Here is a 16,668-nt window from a genome sequence, read left to right on the forward strand (position 1 = left end):
CATTGGAGTAAATGGTTTTGCTTAGATTGGTGTGAATATACTGATTATTTGAAATAGAAGCTGATTCAAAGAATTCTTTCTCATTATAAAAAAATCCCAAGTGCAACTTGATCCCCATAGCTATGTCCTAGGGAAAGGATGAGGGTTCTTAATCTCACTGTACTACAGGTCCTCCCTATTTCCCACCCCAGCCGATTCTAAAACACACACACACCTCCCCACCTCAAAAAAAAAAAAAAAAAAAAAAAAAAAAAAAGGAAAATGAAATGAAACACTGTTTCCTCAATTGATTATATAGTAACTATAAATTGATGCTAACGGGGATAACACAGACGTCACAATTCTTTTGATATTGATCAGAGAGGTTATTTCTGATAAGAAATGTAGTTGACACTACAGAATTAACCAGAAACCTCTTTAAAAGTCTAAAGCAAACCTGTGATATGTCAAGAACATCATGGGCTGTCTTTTTATCTTGGAAGGCATCATCCAAGGCCACGATGCTGTTCCTGAGGCTGTGAAAACACCTTCTCCCTAGAAAATATACATGCAAGATCGAAAACTTGATTGATGACTTTACAGATAATTGCAATTAAAATGATTGCTAAGTGAATAAATGATGAGTTTTGGAAGCATGTGCCAACTAACTATTGCTATTACACAATGTTACGAATATTGGCGTTTCCCCGGCATTTGGCACTTTGCAGATTTAGGCATAGTGTACTATGGCCTAAATATGGACTAATTATCTTTAGTGTTAAAAGCTTTGTATTCTTGAATAAAAATCATCGCTATTTTTCCAATAGCAGGATGCTGAAGACAAAAAATGACCCTAAAATTGATGTTAGGAAAATATGCTCCGTGCAACGAAAAATAGGCATTTGGAGGAACAATGTCAAAGGAAGAATAAAATATGCTCCGCTTCAACCCTACCCTGGAACTCCTCCTGGTTTTGTCCCTGCCAAGAGGGGAACCATTCACGTGGTCACTTGAGTGACCTCCCCACACCACTTGTGGGGCTGGAGGTGGGGGCTGGGGTGCTGGTCTGAACTACTCTGCGTGAGAAGCCCTGCATATAATGGGTGCCTAATTTCCCCCAGTATACCTCTAGAAGTAGGCCATTTCAGACATCTTCACTGGTTTATGGCTTTAATTTTCGCATAGTATTAAAATAACTATTTCTTACCATTTGCATCGTTATAATCATGCTTGTCATGATGCAATCGTCACAGTCTATTTACCTGCAGTGTGTTTTCTGGGGTATAGGTGAATTTATCTTAGACTTCACAGGCAGGATCCAAGAGTAGGTGGTGGCAAAGCAAAACAAAACAAACAAAAAACAGTAATCAAGAGAAATATATTTTAATACAATATTTATAAAAACTAAATTACTGCAAAAACTCCATAACATCAACATTTTACATAAAGATGGTATCTGAGAAGGTCACGATGAAGGTGAAAAGAGTAAAGGAGTTGTACAGGCCTCCCATGAGACACATGCTGTCTTCCAGGGGCCCCAAATTGGATGGGCGTTTCCAGTGGCATGCTCTTATGGAGAGACCTGTTAATTTCCAGTTTACCTTCTCCTACCTGCTACCTGTAGGCTCCTCATTGAGCAAATTACAATGTGAGGTGATCTGGGGACTATTGTACATGAAGCCGTGCAGCTTTATCTGAAAGATATCTACTCAAGAAAGTTTTAATTTTGCAACTCTTTTGGTTAAGTTAATTTTTTAAAATTTCAAAAAACACTAAGTATTATGCAAATGTTTACAAAGCAATGACTTTCTTAGGAAATTTAACACAATTTTTGGCATTTTACATATAAGACAACATTTTGTGGAGAATAAAGGAGTCTATAACACTGCTTTTATATAACTGAGCAATCAAAATGTATTAATATAAAACTTAAAAAATTGAATGAGTCCATTCTGTGAAAATAAGGCTTTAAAATCAATTGGAATTAATGTAACCTGAACTTTCATTTTAAACATATGGCATAAAATTTAATTTTAAAATACTCAATTATTATAATGTGCCCCCTAAGGATGAAAGAGAAATAGTATCTTTTCTAAAGTGTTCGTTATAATAATTATAAAAGGATTCTAAAATACAGAACACTGGAAAAAATGTATAAGAAAAGAAATAAAAATCACCAAAGCTATCATCTAAAGATAGAATATTAATATTTAACAAACCATATTCTCTCATTTTTCTAATACCATCATGTTCAAAGTAGACTTAATTTAGTTTCTAAAATAGTAACAGAATGTTTGATACCTGGTGCTACTTTTTAACTGTGTGTTTCTAGCATTATACATTTTTCCTTATATTTGAAGTGTTTAACAGTGTTCAGATTGCTTTCTAGCACCTCTGGATGAGCCCTATGAGAAAGCTCTCCAACACAGGGGAGGGAATGAGGCTCTGACAAGCACAGCAAGCACACACGGCCTGGACACACTGCCGAGGAGCCTCTGCTCTTAACCCTCCATGCTTTCCAGATACTTTTTCCTGCAATATACAATGCAGCCAATGTGAAACTCAACAGCAAGTCAAAGAATCAAGGCTTGCAAACTTGAAAATATGATATTCCTTTGGGGGATATACCATACACACACACACACACACACACACACACACGTGTATGTATCTATATCTATCTATCTATCTATCTATTCATAAATATCACCAAGATGATTACCAAAAAAGAAACACAAGATAAAATTTTTAAATAAATTATTTATTACAATGACAGGAATACTCTGGATACAAACACATTTGCTAATATAATCACTCACGGTTACCTAGGGCTAGATGTACAAAGGACACCCATATCTCATCAGAAGAAAGACAATTTTGAGTCTCTGGGTGTAGTACCAAGTGGTTATGATCACCACGTACATGGTCCATCCAGTTAACTGTGTGACAATTTGCTATTTCAAATTCTGTCATAACAGAAATTACTGAAATATGTTGAATGCCAGTCAATATAAAGAAATCATTTTTAAAGAGACTACTGAATTTGTGTCATAAACACACTTGTATATGGATATTAGGAGAGCATTGCTTGAATATCTCTAAAGCTCTATTTTTAGGAATTAAAAGTTTTCATAGTTAATGATACTGGTCTTCAGAATTCATATTGATAAAAGCAAACTTTAGTCGTTTAACATGAAAGTTTAAATTTCAGAGATTTTAACATGTGATGCCGAAAAATCCTAACATTTCCATTTAGTAATGTCAGGGTTGTGCCAATTCTAATTTGCTGTAGCTAGTAATATCAGAAAATACTTATCAGAGATTCAATATTGGTTTCATTAGACCTGATAAATGCTAAGTATGGCAACTATTAAAACCTATTGTTATTCCTGTTTCTAAAAGGGAATAATAGGATGTAGCTATAAAAATAATGAAGCTTATTTTTCATAAACATATGATAACTTGAGCATCCAAATAGGTTTTAACAATTAAAAATGCCTCGTTTGAGAGCACATACACTTATTTGATATTGCCATCATTCAAAATGCTTTTGGGAGTCCTTACAATGACCTTGACAGCTGGTATACAACATGCTAGAAAATATAATCCATCGCCTAACTTGCTGCCTTCCTTTATTTTGAAACTTGTTTGAATGACTTTTGACTGTTTCTAAAGGAGGGGGAATATATTTATCAGTTTTCAAAAGATGATAATTTTCCATGATTATTCCTATTAACACTATGTTAGTTTCTAAAGTTCAACTCAAATGTAATTTCAAGCAGTAAAATCAGATTTTAGGAAACAAAGAATGCACACTGTAATCTACTTTAAGGGAGTCACACTCATTTGACATCTTTATTCTGGTATGTTTATTCAGGTCATCATTAATTACAAGTTCCTTAAGGGTACAGCCCATGTCATTTCAATTACATAGGTCACTTTTCTAATTTCCCCATCTCCTGTCTATAGTATCCCAGCATAAGACCTGAGGCTGGTCCCATGCTTGAAAATGTTTCTTTAACTGAAGTGACTTAAACTTCTCTATTAGATACATACATAGATAGATATAGCTACATATCATATATTTAATGCTTTATATTCCCTTTTCAATTACATAGTTATCTTTTCTAATTTCCCCCTCTCCTGTCCGCTGTATACTACCATAGGACCTGAGGCTGCTCCTATGCTCAGAAATATGTTTCTTAAATTGAAGTGACTTGAACTTCCCCATTAGATACATAGATAGATAGATATAGCTACATATCATATATTTAATACTTTGTATCCTTTTGTCTATGGATTAGGCAATATTTATATTAATAAGATACATAGATTAATAATATTTTGATGATTTTCTTTAAATTGAGGAACGGTGCAATATAAATCATAGTGAATAAATCAGATCACCGAAGGCTTTAATAGAAGAGCACTTTATGTCTATTCCTATTTATGCTGTTTGATATATTTTAGTTTTAGAATTCCTGCTAGTCAAGCTTCTTTCTGGGAAAAGACCTACAAGAGTTTATACTTAATAAGGATCAATTGTGATATGCCGTAAGTTGATTCCCCTTCCCTAGTTCACATCTACATGGCCAACAAGATCAACCTTTAGCTAAAGACATTAGCCTCAATGTCATTAGAAGTCCAAATTAACTCGACAGTACAAGGTTGGTCACTGTTATACTTCGTATCACTTATTTGGGCTAATTGATAACTAAATGGAACTGGTTATTTGCTGACAACATTTCATGCTTAGGGATGAGATTTACTGCAGTAATTGATCTGAATTAAAGCGTATCCACTAAAACAAAATATCCTAACCAGACAAATCAAAGTTGGTAAAATTTTAGATTAAATACCTTGAAGCAACATTAAATTTATAAGCATTGTGTACTACATTGGTTTTAACATTGTTTATTATATAATTTAGGGACTAAAAGGATAAGAGAAAATTTAAAGCAGTATTGAATTTGTGTCTGTGGACTGGCATTCCCTGTTGGAAATATTAACAGAAAAAGTAAGAAGCGGCAATAGATAATGATCTAGACAATATTTTTCTAAAATTAGATGAATTTGAATATTTTCAATCAGTATGTATTGCATTTTAATCAGCATGTATTAAAATCACTTTTAATACATGGTCGCTAAAGTATTAGTAAATCTACTACAGCCTAATAACTTGACCAATAACAACAATGCTTTTATACACTAATAAACAAATTGCATCGTTTGGATTTCTTAATTTGTCCAAATTCAGCTCCTACTGATGAGATTCCATTTAAGACACCTTGCAGGGGCAGACCTTTGCTATCCATGAATGATGCCTTGGCTCACCTAGGAGAAAAGCAGATATGTTGGGTTATATGGTGAAATCTAAAAAGAGAAAAAAGAGAAAGACCAAGAGGAGGGGAGGGAGAGAGGAAATGAAGAACAGATACAGAGAGGAAGAAGGGAGAGAATGAGGAAAAAAAGAACGAAAGGAAGAAATGTATTGCTTGTAATTTCTACATGTCTTTTCCATCCTAAAATAAGATAATATAATAAAAATGTACTTGTCTTATAAAGTAGATAAATACACTAATTGCACACATTATTTATAGCTTGGGTTTTTTTTTTAACTGCCAAGGAAGATGGAAATTTTCTATAAGAAAAATTTAGTTTGAAATTAGTAAATTTCCATAAATTTCAAATAGTTTAATTGTTCTTAGGAAAATCCAGAACTGCAGTTTTAGGGTCAAAATTTATTAGTTGAAATACTGTTTGAGTTAGAGAATCAAAAAAGTATTTATTTCTCAGACTACTTGGATGATTGTCTTTGTAGGCTAAAAAAAGCCACTCATTTAAAATCAAATTGACTACCAAACTAATTGGAACATTGTTCCTTAATAACTATTTCAAAACACATTTATATCAATGACATGTCTATGAATAGTAACTTTCACTCCTACTGGCAAAAACTATGGTTTAGTTAAACCAATACTGTATACTGTCTGTGTGTGTGTGTGTGTATGTGTGTATTAATGTATACTTTTACGTTCTTTAAAAAATATGTTGATGTTTGAATTTTCCTCTTGGGTAAATTTTAATAATGTGATATTGTTAAAAACAACTTGAAGAAAGTGCTTATATCTTCCTACTGGAATTGTTCTTAATTCTTCTAGATTTTTTTTTAGCACTAACCATAAGAAGCGTGTTCTCGATGGCCATGATTGATGGGCTGCTCACACATTCCACATTTTTTCTGCTTCATGCATCATCATCAGCCATCTCCAGCACTCCAGTCCTGAATCTGTCCTACTTTCTGTTACCTGATTTTTGCTGGTGATTCATGAGCCAGAATAGTAAAAGAAAAAAAAAAAAAAAAAAAAAAAAAAACTCCACCTTGGCTTTTCACAATGTAGTATCCCCTGGAAACTCTGTGAGAAATCTAGTTTTGGTCATCAGACTCATGCAAATGTAATATTGATTGACAGTGATGTATATAGATCTACATACATAACCTGCCTTATAAAAACCACAAAAATGTTCTATTAATGGCAGAATGCATACTGATTATAAACTACTTAAGAATGATGTGGAAACACTTACGTAAATGCATTTTGTTGGACTTCTAATTCTCTCTTGTCACTATTATTTTCAGCAGAAGCTACTTTGGAGTGTACACTGTTTCTAGTGCACTAAAAAGAAAAATTATTAATTTTCCAAGCCAATATGGTGACAAAGGCTTAAGATTTCTCATTAACCCTTTCGTAAAAAATTGTGAATGCCACACTAAATTTTCTATCATCATGACTTTAAAGATGAGGAGCTAGAAATCCTTAAAAAAATTCTGAAGAATGAAAAATGAGCTTTAATCACTGTGAAAGAAACACTAAGAAGTTAACTAGCAAAAGGCTCCACTGAACTATTTTTGTGATAACGTCTTTCAGATTCAGAAGCAACCAGGCCTTAAAGAGCCAAAGAAAGAAAGCCTAATGGCCCTAAAATCTCAAAAAAGGGAACTGCAAGTTCATGATATTGTCTCAGTGCTGCTATTACTAGACATCAAAGTTATTCCCACAGGTTTCAGGAACGTAGAAATGCCAGTGAAGGAGCAAGCAGACTTCACAGAGTCTGAGCCGGAAACTTCATTCTGGGATTCACCTGTGAGTCAAAACTCTTTGCTAATGAATTATTCCAAAGAAAAGACACTGCTGAGAGATACTTTTCCCTATCAGACAAGACCTCCAGGTTCACTAGCAGGGTCAAAGTAACAGGAATGCTCTGGTCTAAAGGTGCTTTGCCTACCTTAATGGACTTCAGGCACTCACCTGGGTATACAGCTTGAACCCATAAAGAGATCACAATGGCATGATGAATAAGGTAGAGTGCTCTAGAGACCAGGTGAACAACCACTCCACAAGGCGTCTAAATTGTGACCTACATGCAGACTGCAGCCCATTTACAAATGGGTCATCCTAGTCAATTCAGCGCTGGAGAAGGAGTGATGTCAATACAAAAATAAACAATCTACATTCTGAGTTCAAGCCCCATTGCATGCAGAGGTAATACGTGAAGTGGTTCTTTCTATTTTATATACATTCAAACAACTTTGCTTTGTTAATGACATTTTAAGACTCTCTATCAACATCTATATATCAACTTCACTTTTCCAAAACTTAGTTTTCTGTGCTTCAATGTCCCTTTTGCTTTCTGCATATGAAAATACGTTCACATCCACAATACAAAACCAGAAGAGTTAAAGTCAAGTGATGTTTACAGGATTTGCAAAGAAGAGAATTTCTGTGGAATGAACAATATATAAAGCAATATACTTGAACTGTGCTTGCATGGAAAAACACTTTTTTCCATTTTCTATATGCTGTTCAAATAACTGATCTATTCATTAAAATGATGTAATAATTATATTAGTCATTTAGCATTGCATAGATAAAATCATGTAAGTTCAATATCCATTAAAGTTAGAAGATTGACCACATTCAGCTTTGTAACTGGGGGATTTTGCATGTACATAAAAATGTTAAAAGAAATTTTGAATGAGTGAGAACATTCCAGTTGAAAATGGTAAGAATGTGCATTCAGAATCAAATGCACTCTTTTCCATACAATGACTAAAGAATACACTCACACAATTACAAGTTTAGCTACTGAAGCACCTCTTCTGGTTTGAGGACATCTTCCCAAATCTCACCACCTAAAAACCCCAAATTTGTTTCTTCTTCTGACTGGGGTAGTTAATATTTCTTCTGACTGAGGTAGTTAATATTTTCCAGAGAAACACCACTCACATGTGGTGAATAGAGGTAACTAAACCGCTAGAGGAACGCTTATGGTTTTGGAGCCCCTACATTTTGAAATACTTGATATTTTGAAGTTAATGCTTGGGCTTTGAAAAGTGGAAAGTCATATTTTTATAGTTCAAGAACGTCCTTCTCTGCCACCAAATTCACATAAGAAACATAAAACTTATTTTCCTCCATGTTCAATTTTAAGAATTTTGCCCATCGAATACTCGTGCTTCAAGGAAACACACTCTCTCATCAAAATCTTTCTTACTAAACAAGCACCTCTGTCAGAAGTGTCTTAATTTCTTATCACAGAATTTTATCCACACAAGGAGCAATAAATAATTCATGTCACTGCCTCTTTGTTGTGTGTCCCTGAACTGCGCAGAGCTGGAAGGCTGACAGCTGTGTCAGGACAAGCACCAAAGCTCTGACATGACAAGTGACTAACAAGTTTCTTTCAGTTCATAGCGAAAGAAGACAATGGCCCAAAGTGCAGAAAGAAATCCTAAAACAAAATCAAACTGTGTCTTTCTTTTTAGCTAAGTGTTTGCTATGAGCTTATTTCCAACCCACAAGCCCTGGTCATTTTATAGGACTGCCCAGCCCCCTTTATTCCTCACACTGGCTTGGCCATTTACTCCTGGCCACGGATCAATATGAGCAATTCTTGGAGAAATACGATGTCTCCATGACAACCAAGCCACAAATTCTCAGTGGAAGGCAGTGAGACCAGTAGTGAACTCTCCAGAGGTTTCTAGGCCTATAAGGCAAGATGTCTTAAAATGCAGGAATGGACAGAGGAAAAAGCCAGAGTAATTCATTCTTTATTACCAGTATAATGATGTCCGATGTATAGAACAGTACTCACTTTTTGAGTTAAGATTTTTTATCAGCACCTATATTTTCTAATTCATCTTTCTTTCTTGATAAATGCTTTTGTGTGTATCAATCAGATAGAGAATGTTATATTTGAATCTCACTCCCATTCCATTCATATTAAGCGATGACGGAAATTTATTCTACTTTTGAAATGATATAAAGCTGATCTATTCTTATCAAAACAGTGGACAGTCAGGTAAAACTTGACTCATAGATTTACCTGCCTGACAAAATGAGTAATGGAAAACTGTGTATTAAGACATTTTAAAACCTAATCAAAATTCGGCAAAATTAGTCAAAACTAAAAGTAATGGATAAATAATTTTATTATAGAAATTTAACACTACCATTTACCCTCTCCCTTTTAGAATGAGACTCATCTACATTTTTGTTTTAGCTATTATGGCAGGGGGTGGGGTTAACTTGCTCATTAAACATTTCTATCATTGCTAAAGATGCCATTTCTCAGTTCCGTGGGATCTGAACATAGAAGTGTGGTTGAGAACAGGCACACAGCAGCAGTCCATCTTCGGAGGAATCTTGGTGGAGTGAAGAGGACTGATATACAATGCCATCGCCACTGTGCCTATTGGGGTTCCGAGATGACTTAGGGGAGCTGACATAGATTGCAGGCTGCACCTTTCAGTGAAAATTAAATCTCAGTAGCTCTCCTTGGGGAAGGATCAGGGGACTGTTTGCAGCTGCCCCCTGTCAACGAAGGCTACAAGATTTGGAAATCTCTTAACTAAGCTGACAGGCCACAGAGAGGATGAATCAAAAATATGATACATGGATCAGCACACAAAGATGTGAGAGGGTAGAGGGTACACAGGAGCCAGATAAAACAGGAACCACAAATTTAAGTGGAGGAGATATTTAACTCTTTCATTCATGATCATAAGGTACCTTCTAGCACCTTATAACTTTATAATTATCCAGGAATATTCATCCAACTTTTACAAGATTTTTTGCTTCTAATTAATTAGTTGTTAAGGCTAGGCATGCTTCAAAACGAAACAAAAATAGACACAGAAATCTATGTATAAGTGTTTCTAGCTGTAACCTTCTAGTACATTTCTCTCTTATTTCTATAAAGGATATATACAAATATGTAACTTTGACAAAGAATAGCTTTTATTGCATGAGAGAAGGGTTACTATTTTCTAGACTTTATTTTGCCCTAAACATTTGACAGTATTCATTACGATTATGCTAAAATCCTGTCATCCCAGTTATAGTCCTGTTTGTTTCTAGGAAGGTAAATTGAACTGTAATTATGACAATTTCTCTTTTCATCCCCGTCTGTCCACTTCCTCTCCCCTCTTGTTAGATCCCATTATTTGAAATATTTAAAATGTTGCCATTTCTCTATAGTTTCCAATCTCTGGCTCTATTAACCATTTAGCCTAAAATTGACGATAATGAACTAATAGCGTCAGCTTCCCTTCTCAGTCATAAAGCCTTTGTACTTCCTCCAACTGAATTCTTGATGAAAGAGGAAAAGATAACAGCTCCACACTGTGACCCCTGGAGGTGACCATTAATTTGACCGTGCAGCTGCTAAGAGAAAACAGCATTACAATGTCCTCTCCCCTCACCCCCTTCCAAGGACCCCAAAGCTGTGTCAAATTTATCATTTTATACTTGACTATTTTTAAATGGCTTTCACCTGGACTCTCAGACTCTTCCAAGACACATCTGTCAGGCATGTCCTCCACGTCTTGGAAGTTTGCCGAGTTTGAGTTGCTGTCATGCTTGACCGGACTGACTGGAGCTATTAAAAGAGAGAGAAAGAGAGAGAGAGAAGCGAGAGGATGAAAAAGTAGTAGCAAATACCATTAAAACATTTCCTTTCAGTTCCACAGATATTTCCAGGGACACACTATGTAAACACAAATAATAAATTGAAATAAAATGTATCCTCTAAGTATTTATTGGCAGACATGTAATTAGTTGAAAAATCTATAGATGTGACTTTATCTTAGAAGAAAAATAAGTTCACGGCATCGGCTTAAAAGCTACAAAGTAACAAAGTGATCTCTTCGAAGTAGAAATCGTATTTTTAATGCATAAATCTAAAACAATATAGTCAATTAACGGCAATAGAACACAGAGAGAAGAACATCAGGCTAGTCAATTAGGAAGACCAGCTCTGTACTGGTGGCAATGGTTCCTCTCATTGCACAGATCACAGCTAATGAACATTTTGTGCGCATTTTGGCTCTCTTTCATTAAATTAAAAACTATGGTACCAAACACCAGAAAAACTAGTACTATAAAAAGTAAATTTTAAAATGTAGCATGAATATACACTGAAAATTGTAATAAGAAGGGCTGTTGTTTCAAATGGTAGGTCTCCAGACAACCAAACTATCATGAGATATTGTAGGATTATCACCACAGACAGAAGCTAGTACAGAAGTCTAAAATTTCCTATAAACCCATGGTATCCACTAATTCTGTCTGAGAAATAGACTCAAGTTTCCACATTTTTCCACAAGTTGTAAGACTTGCTCTATGTCGTCTCCAGGAAGTAACATATTTCCATATTACATTTGTTCTAGAAAATAATTGTCAGAAAAAGTGGGCCTTGTCTTCATGAAGAAGCTCAGTAAAAAAACAAAGCAAAACAAGCCTGCAATGGCATAAATTAGGCCACAATTAAGCCAAACGTTCTAAATATATAGATACTGTTGAGTACAGTGGAATTTTATTTATTGTAAGTTGCTGCAGTAAACACCACCACTGATTTGATAACACATGCAACTTATTTGTAAGCCATAAATGCAATAAACAAAATATATATTTACAATCATACATAAGATAAGTTTGTTGGCACAGGGGAGTGGGCCTGGACACTGTTTCTAAACCTCTGTTAGGAGACAAGAAAGCAAGGCAGAGGCTGAAACTGTGCTCCTTCACACATTTGGTACATGACACAACGGTGTTCCACCCAAAGTCCAGGCAGTATTAGTAGTGTTCAGACCTGGCACACTCCTCCACTTATTTTAATGGAGTGTGCATAGTACTGATGTTTGTAACCTAAAGACCACATAGACAAACTTTACAGAAGACTAGTAACACGATTCTGGTTTAAATTCTCCCTCTAGATTGTTTCACCAACTCTCTCAGTACACAGATATGACTTCTCTGTTCTATCAAAATCCCAGCGTAGTTAGAATTCACTACTTCTCTAAAATCTTTTTTGGGGAACAAAATGTAAGAAAAGCACAAAATTGCTGTTTTCAATAATAAATCTGATCTTTTCATTTTCATCCATACATTTCTGTGGACTTCATATGCAACAGTGTCTAAGTCATAGAAGGTGTTCTTGAAGGATCTGTGAAATGAATGAATGAACACATGAATGATGCAGAGGTACCATGCTAAATGTCCTCCTAATCCAAGAGGATACGTGCTTTCAATTATCTTTTCAATGGGTCTGTTCAATTTCTTGTTAGGCCAACTTGAGAGCAAGGATGCATGTTTGCAAAGTGGTGATGTGGGTTAGTTTGTGACACTGAAGGAGAGGATGTGTGGCCTATGTAATTATTGATGTAGCTAGTTTAATTTTCTTCAGTTTAGGTCATACTTACAGATTATTTTTGAATCCATAGATTTTTTGTGAAATGTTTAAGTGGTATAGTTAAATGTATCAGTTTCATTCAGAATACCATTATGTTGGTCAAGATTTCCTGGCCAACTTTAATGATTTTTATCTCTGTATATCTTACTTGATAATTTTCTGAAATATTTACATTGGTATTTGTAAAAGGAAATAAATCACATAGCTAAATCTATTACTAAAAGCCAATGAGGTAGCACCTCTATTGATTTGGGCAAATGCATTGCACTTGCCATCCAACACACTATTCTTTCATAATTTAAAACATTTCTCCATTCATTCATTTATTCATTCCTTCAAAAATATTTATCAAGCACCAAACAAATATTCAGAAGATACTGTTTTAAATCAGGGACCTCACAGAGGAAGAGGACATGGTATTAGACAAAGTATATGTCTGCAACCATTCTTTGTGGCAATAAAGTGGTCCAAGAATGAACTGACATCCCAAACTTCTCAAAAAGGCCAGAAAGTTAGGTGTAGTTTTAGCTGCATGATCTTCATTAAACTCACACTAGTAGGTACCAGGCTACTACTTTGCTTCCACCTCTGATTTTGGAGGGTCTGGCTTGTGTGGGGGAGGGGAAGTAAAGATGGTTATTCTTCAGATATTGTACTTGGTTACAGATTAGTTTCCAAATTTGAAATGATACAAGCTTTGTCATTTTTACTGGGTAGTTCCTAGGGCAACCAATTAAATTTACTGTAGAAGAAATAGCTACATTCTACCAGTTGGGAATAGCAGGCATTGGAGAGGTTAATTACTGCCATTCTACATCTTCTTTCTTTCTTTCTTTCTTTGATAGGCTAATCCTTGCAATTGTTCTTTTGGGTGTCTCCTGTGATGTTTCATCACTGAACTCTGACATGATATGTGACCAAGGCTTCTCTAATGAATCACTTCAACAATGATGAATCAACAAATATTGATCTAGTGTTTATTATGGGTAGAGCTCTGTGTTGGACTGTGAGGGGTAAAGACATGAAGGCACTTTTAATGTGCCCTCATACAACTTGTGCTCTAGTTGAAGTATGATGAAAAGTAACTAGTAGGAGCACTGGAGACCACATTCTAAGAGGGACATGGTTTTTAGTAGTGCAGAGGCGAATTCTTCCACAACAGAGTAGTCTGAAGGTAAAATTTGAATTAGACCTCCTTGAGTAGGAATGTGGAAAACCCAAAGGGAGCTCATTCAAGGCAAAAGAAAAGGGTGTGAACCTGGGCATGACCAAAGATACACATTAACCTAGTGCCACGGATATATTCGTTAAAGCTGCTGCCTACTTGGTATGCATTTTTAATGAATTCTCTTTACACGTCTCTTTGAGCTTTTTCTAAATTGCTGTTGTTAGCTAATTCTTCTCACCTGTGAAAGTTAGCTATAGACAGGTTTTTCCTTGCTTTAGATAGTCAATAATTTGATCTTTACTGATGGTGGGCCCATTTATCACAGTAAGTTGTCCTTTTACTATACATATTGACTTTTATCTATCAATACCAAAGTCCATTTGTAGCTCATCACTAAAGTTCTTGGATATTTTCAGTAGTTTTTGAAGGTGCATTTCAGAGCTTGGCAGAGAGATACTTTTGACATCAATATAATGCAAATGGTTGCTACACTCATCTTTAGCTTAAAATCAACTGTTATTTCCTTTGTAATGGATTCTGAAATAGTCCAGATTTGGAGGTAAGGGGCAAAAAAGACAAACTCTTCTTGACAGTTCTGCCACTGAAAGATGTAAGGCTATTCCATTTACTCATCACATGCCTCAAAATATTGATGACTGAAGGGCCAGTGTTCTAAATATCTTTGCAATATCTTTGGTACCTAGATAAGAGAGGAATCTATGAACTTTGTATGGATGTGTTTCACTATGGTGCATTTAACTATTAGTGTAATTCTTCTAGATCCTAAAGAAATGAATTGTTCGGCCAAAGACAACATGAAATCAATAGTTTTTAAATCACATTCGAGAACACTGTAAGAGGAAATTCAGGAGATAGTATGAGGAAGACTCTATAGCAGGATTTGTTGTTAAAATTAAAAAAGTGGTAGCAGGGCCATCAGTGGTAATACTCCTCCACCTGCTCTATTCTCTAATTTTGGTTTCAGTTATCCTCTAAAAACTCCCTTCTCCCTTTTCTCATTACTTGCAGAAAGATAGTATTAGCTGTTAAAGGGGCTAGGCCTGGGCAGCAACAACTTCCCCCCAAAAACATCTCCACGTCCCCAGCAAAAGAGTGGCCACTAGAAAAAAGTTTCCACCCACATCCACAAACAGTGGCTGGATCTTCCAAGCTAGGCAACTTCTGTTGGACAGACGGAGCCCATTAAAAAAATCCTATAATTCACAGTATGAATAAAATCTACAGTCCTAAATAACATTTTCAATACAATGACTTATGAATGATTTAAAAATAGATCTCATTCATCATCTGTATCGTGGCTTTTTGGAAGTAATGAGGATATATATAGGAAAATCATTAATAAAAAGCAGTTTGAAATGTTGGGTAACTGAATAGAATAAACCACTGTAGTTACCAGACAAAATCCAAACAAAAATCTTAATTACACACTAATCAGGAGCACAAAAATAATGTACAGGATGCAGAGGTCAGGAAACACTAAAAGATAGCTCAGGCCTGTGAAATAAGCAGTGAAAACTCTAAGACCGGAGTTGAACGCTACTAGCTCAATATGGTAGCCAAGAGTTGAATACCATCCTGCTTTGTAATTCAAATCTCTCTCCAATTTTAAAGAGTCACTATAAAATAAACTAAAATATAGCATTCTAGAAGTATGGAAGTGAGAAAGCTGCATACAATTCAGGTAGAAGAAAATATAAATGCAAAACTGGCAGATCTCAAAAGACTGCAAGATATTTTAAACCAGAGGGAGGCATAATCTATGAAAAGACGTTAAGGGGTAACACCAAATTTGTAAACAAAGACAAAGTCATTTGAACTGACTCCAAATTCAGTTTATAAGTGGAATCTCTCTGGACAGATGTCTTATCAGGAAAACATATCTGGCTAAAGAGCTGTGTACACATCACCCTTATTTTAAGAGTATCTAGCCGGGCGCGGTGACTCAAGCCTGTAATCCCAGCACTTTGGGAGGCCAAGACGGGTGGATCACGAGGTCAGGAGATTGAGACCATGCTGGCTAATGCAGTGAAACCCCATCTCTACTAAAAAATACAAAAAACTATTCATTTAAATACACACAGAGAGGATTAAATTATTGACTATTTAGGCTTAGGGGAAAAATCTGTCTATAGCTAACTTCCACAGGTGAGAAATATGGCTAGACCACCCAGCCAAGTTCAGGGAAGATAAATGAGAAAGAGGTATAAATTGCTTACTAAATCTTTTAAAATATTGTTGTATGCCTCTCAAATACAAATATTGTTCTGTTATTCAGGAGTTTGAGCAAAGGGCTGCCTCAGTAAGGCTGATAAGCAATACTGCACTTCTAGCCTAATGCAAGGCACAAGGTAGGCACCCAAGAGTATTTATCAAATGACTGGGTGAAATTGCTCACAAGGATTCCTACGAAGTAAAACAAATAAAAACTTTTTAAAAATCAATGATTAATTTCACTTGCAATTTTAAGGGAAAAATCTTGAGGTCTAGCTAGGGTTTACAACTCAAGCTTAATCAAACATGCCCAGAAACCTCTTATTAATGCCAACAGGAAGTCTGTATAAAGAAGGAAACCCCGTCTGACTTATTTTTGGATGGAAAATAATATTCCACACTGGTCAGCCTCCATATATATTTATTTATTTAAAAAAAGAATATTAAAAAATTGTCATCGAAGACATGAACTTATGAGTTCCCAGGGAGGGAATGTGTTGTATTGTTAAAAAAAAAAAAAAAAAAAAAAAAAAAAA

The 16,668-nt window shown here is 35.3% G+C and overlaps 1 protein-coding gene across 1 annotated transcript in view; it reads right to left on the reverse strand.

Annotated features, from left to right (window-relative positions):
* Window positions 1–1,346: 1,346 nt before the first annotated feature.
* The window catches only part of WDR72 (WD repeat domain 72), a 120,517-nt gene continuing 105,195 nt past the window's right edge, over window positions 1,347–16,668 (reverse strand). The window contains exons 8-9 of the mRNA XM_017885965.1: window positions 10,816–10,920; window positions 1,347–5,313 (exon numbers count right to left, since the gene is read on the reverse strand). Coding sequence (XP_017741454.1) covers window positions 5,258–5,313; window positions 10,816–10,920 — 161 coding nt within the window. The 3' untranslated portion in view covers window positions 1,347–5,257. The remainder of the gene's footprint in view (window positions 5,314–10,815; window positions 10,921–16,668) is intronic.

The sequence above is a fragment of the Rhinopithecus bieti genome, unplaced genomic scaffold (genome assembly GCF_001698545.2).
Source record: "Rhinopithecus bieti isolate Rb0 unplaced genomic scaffold, ASM169854v2 scaffold_14454, whole genome shotgun sequence".
Lineage (NCBI taxonomy): Eukaryota > Metazoa > Chordata > Mammalia > Primates > Cercopithecidae > Rhinopithecus > Rhinopithecus bieti.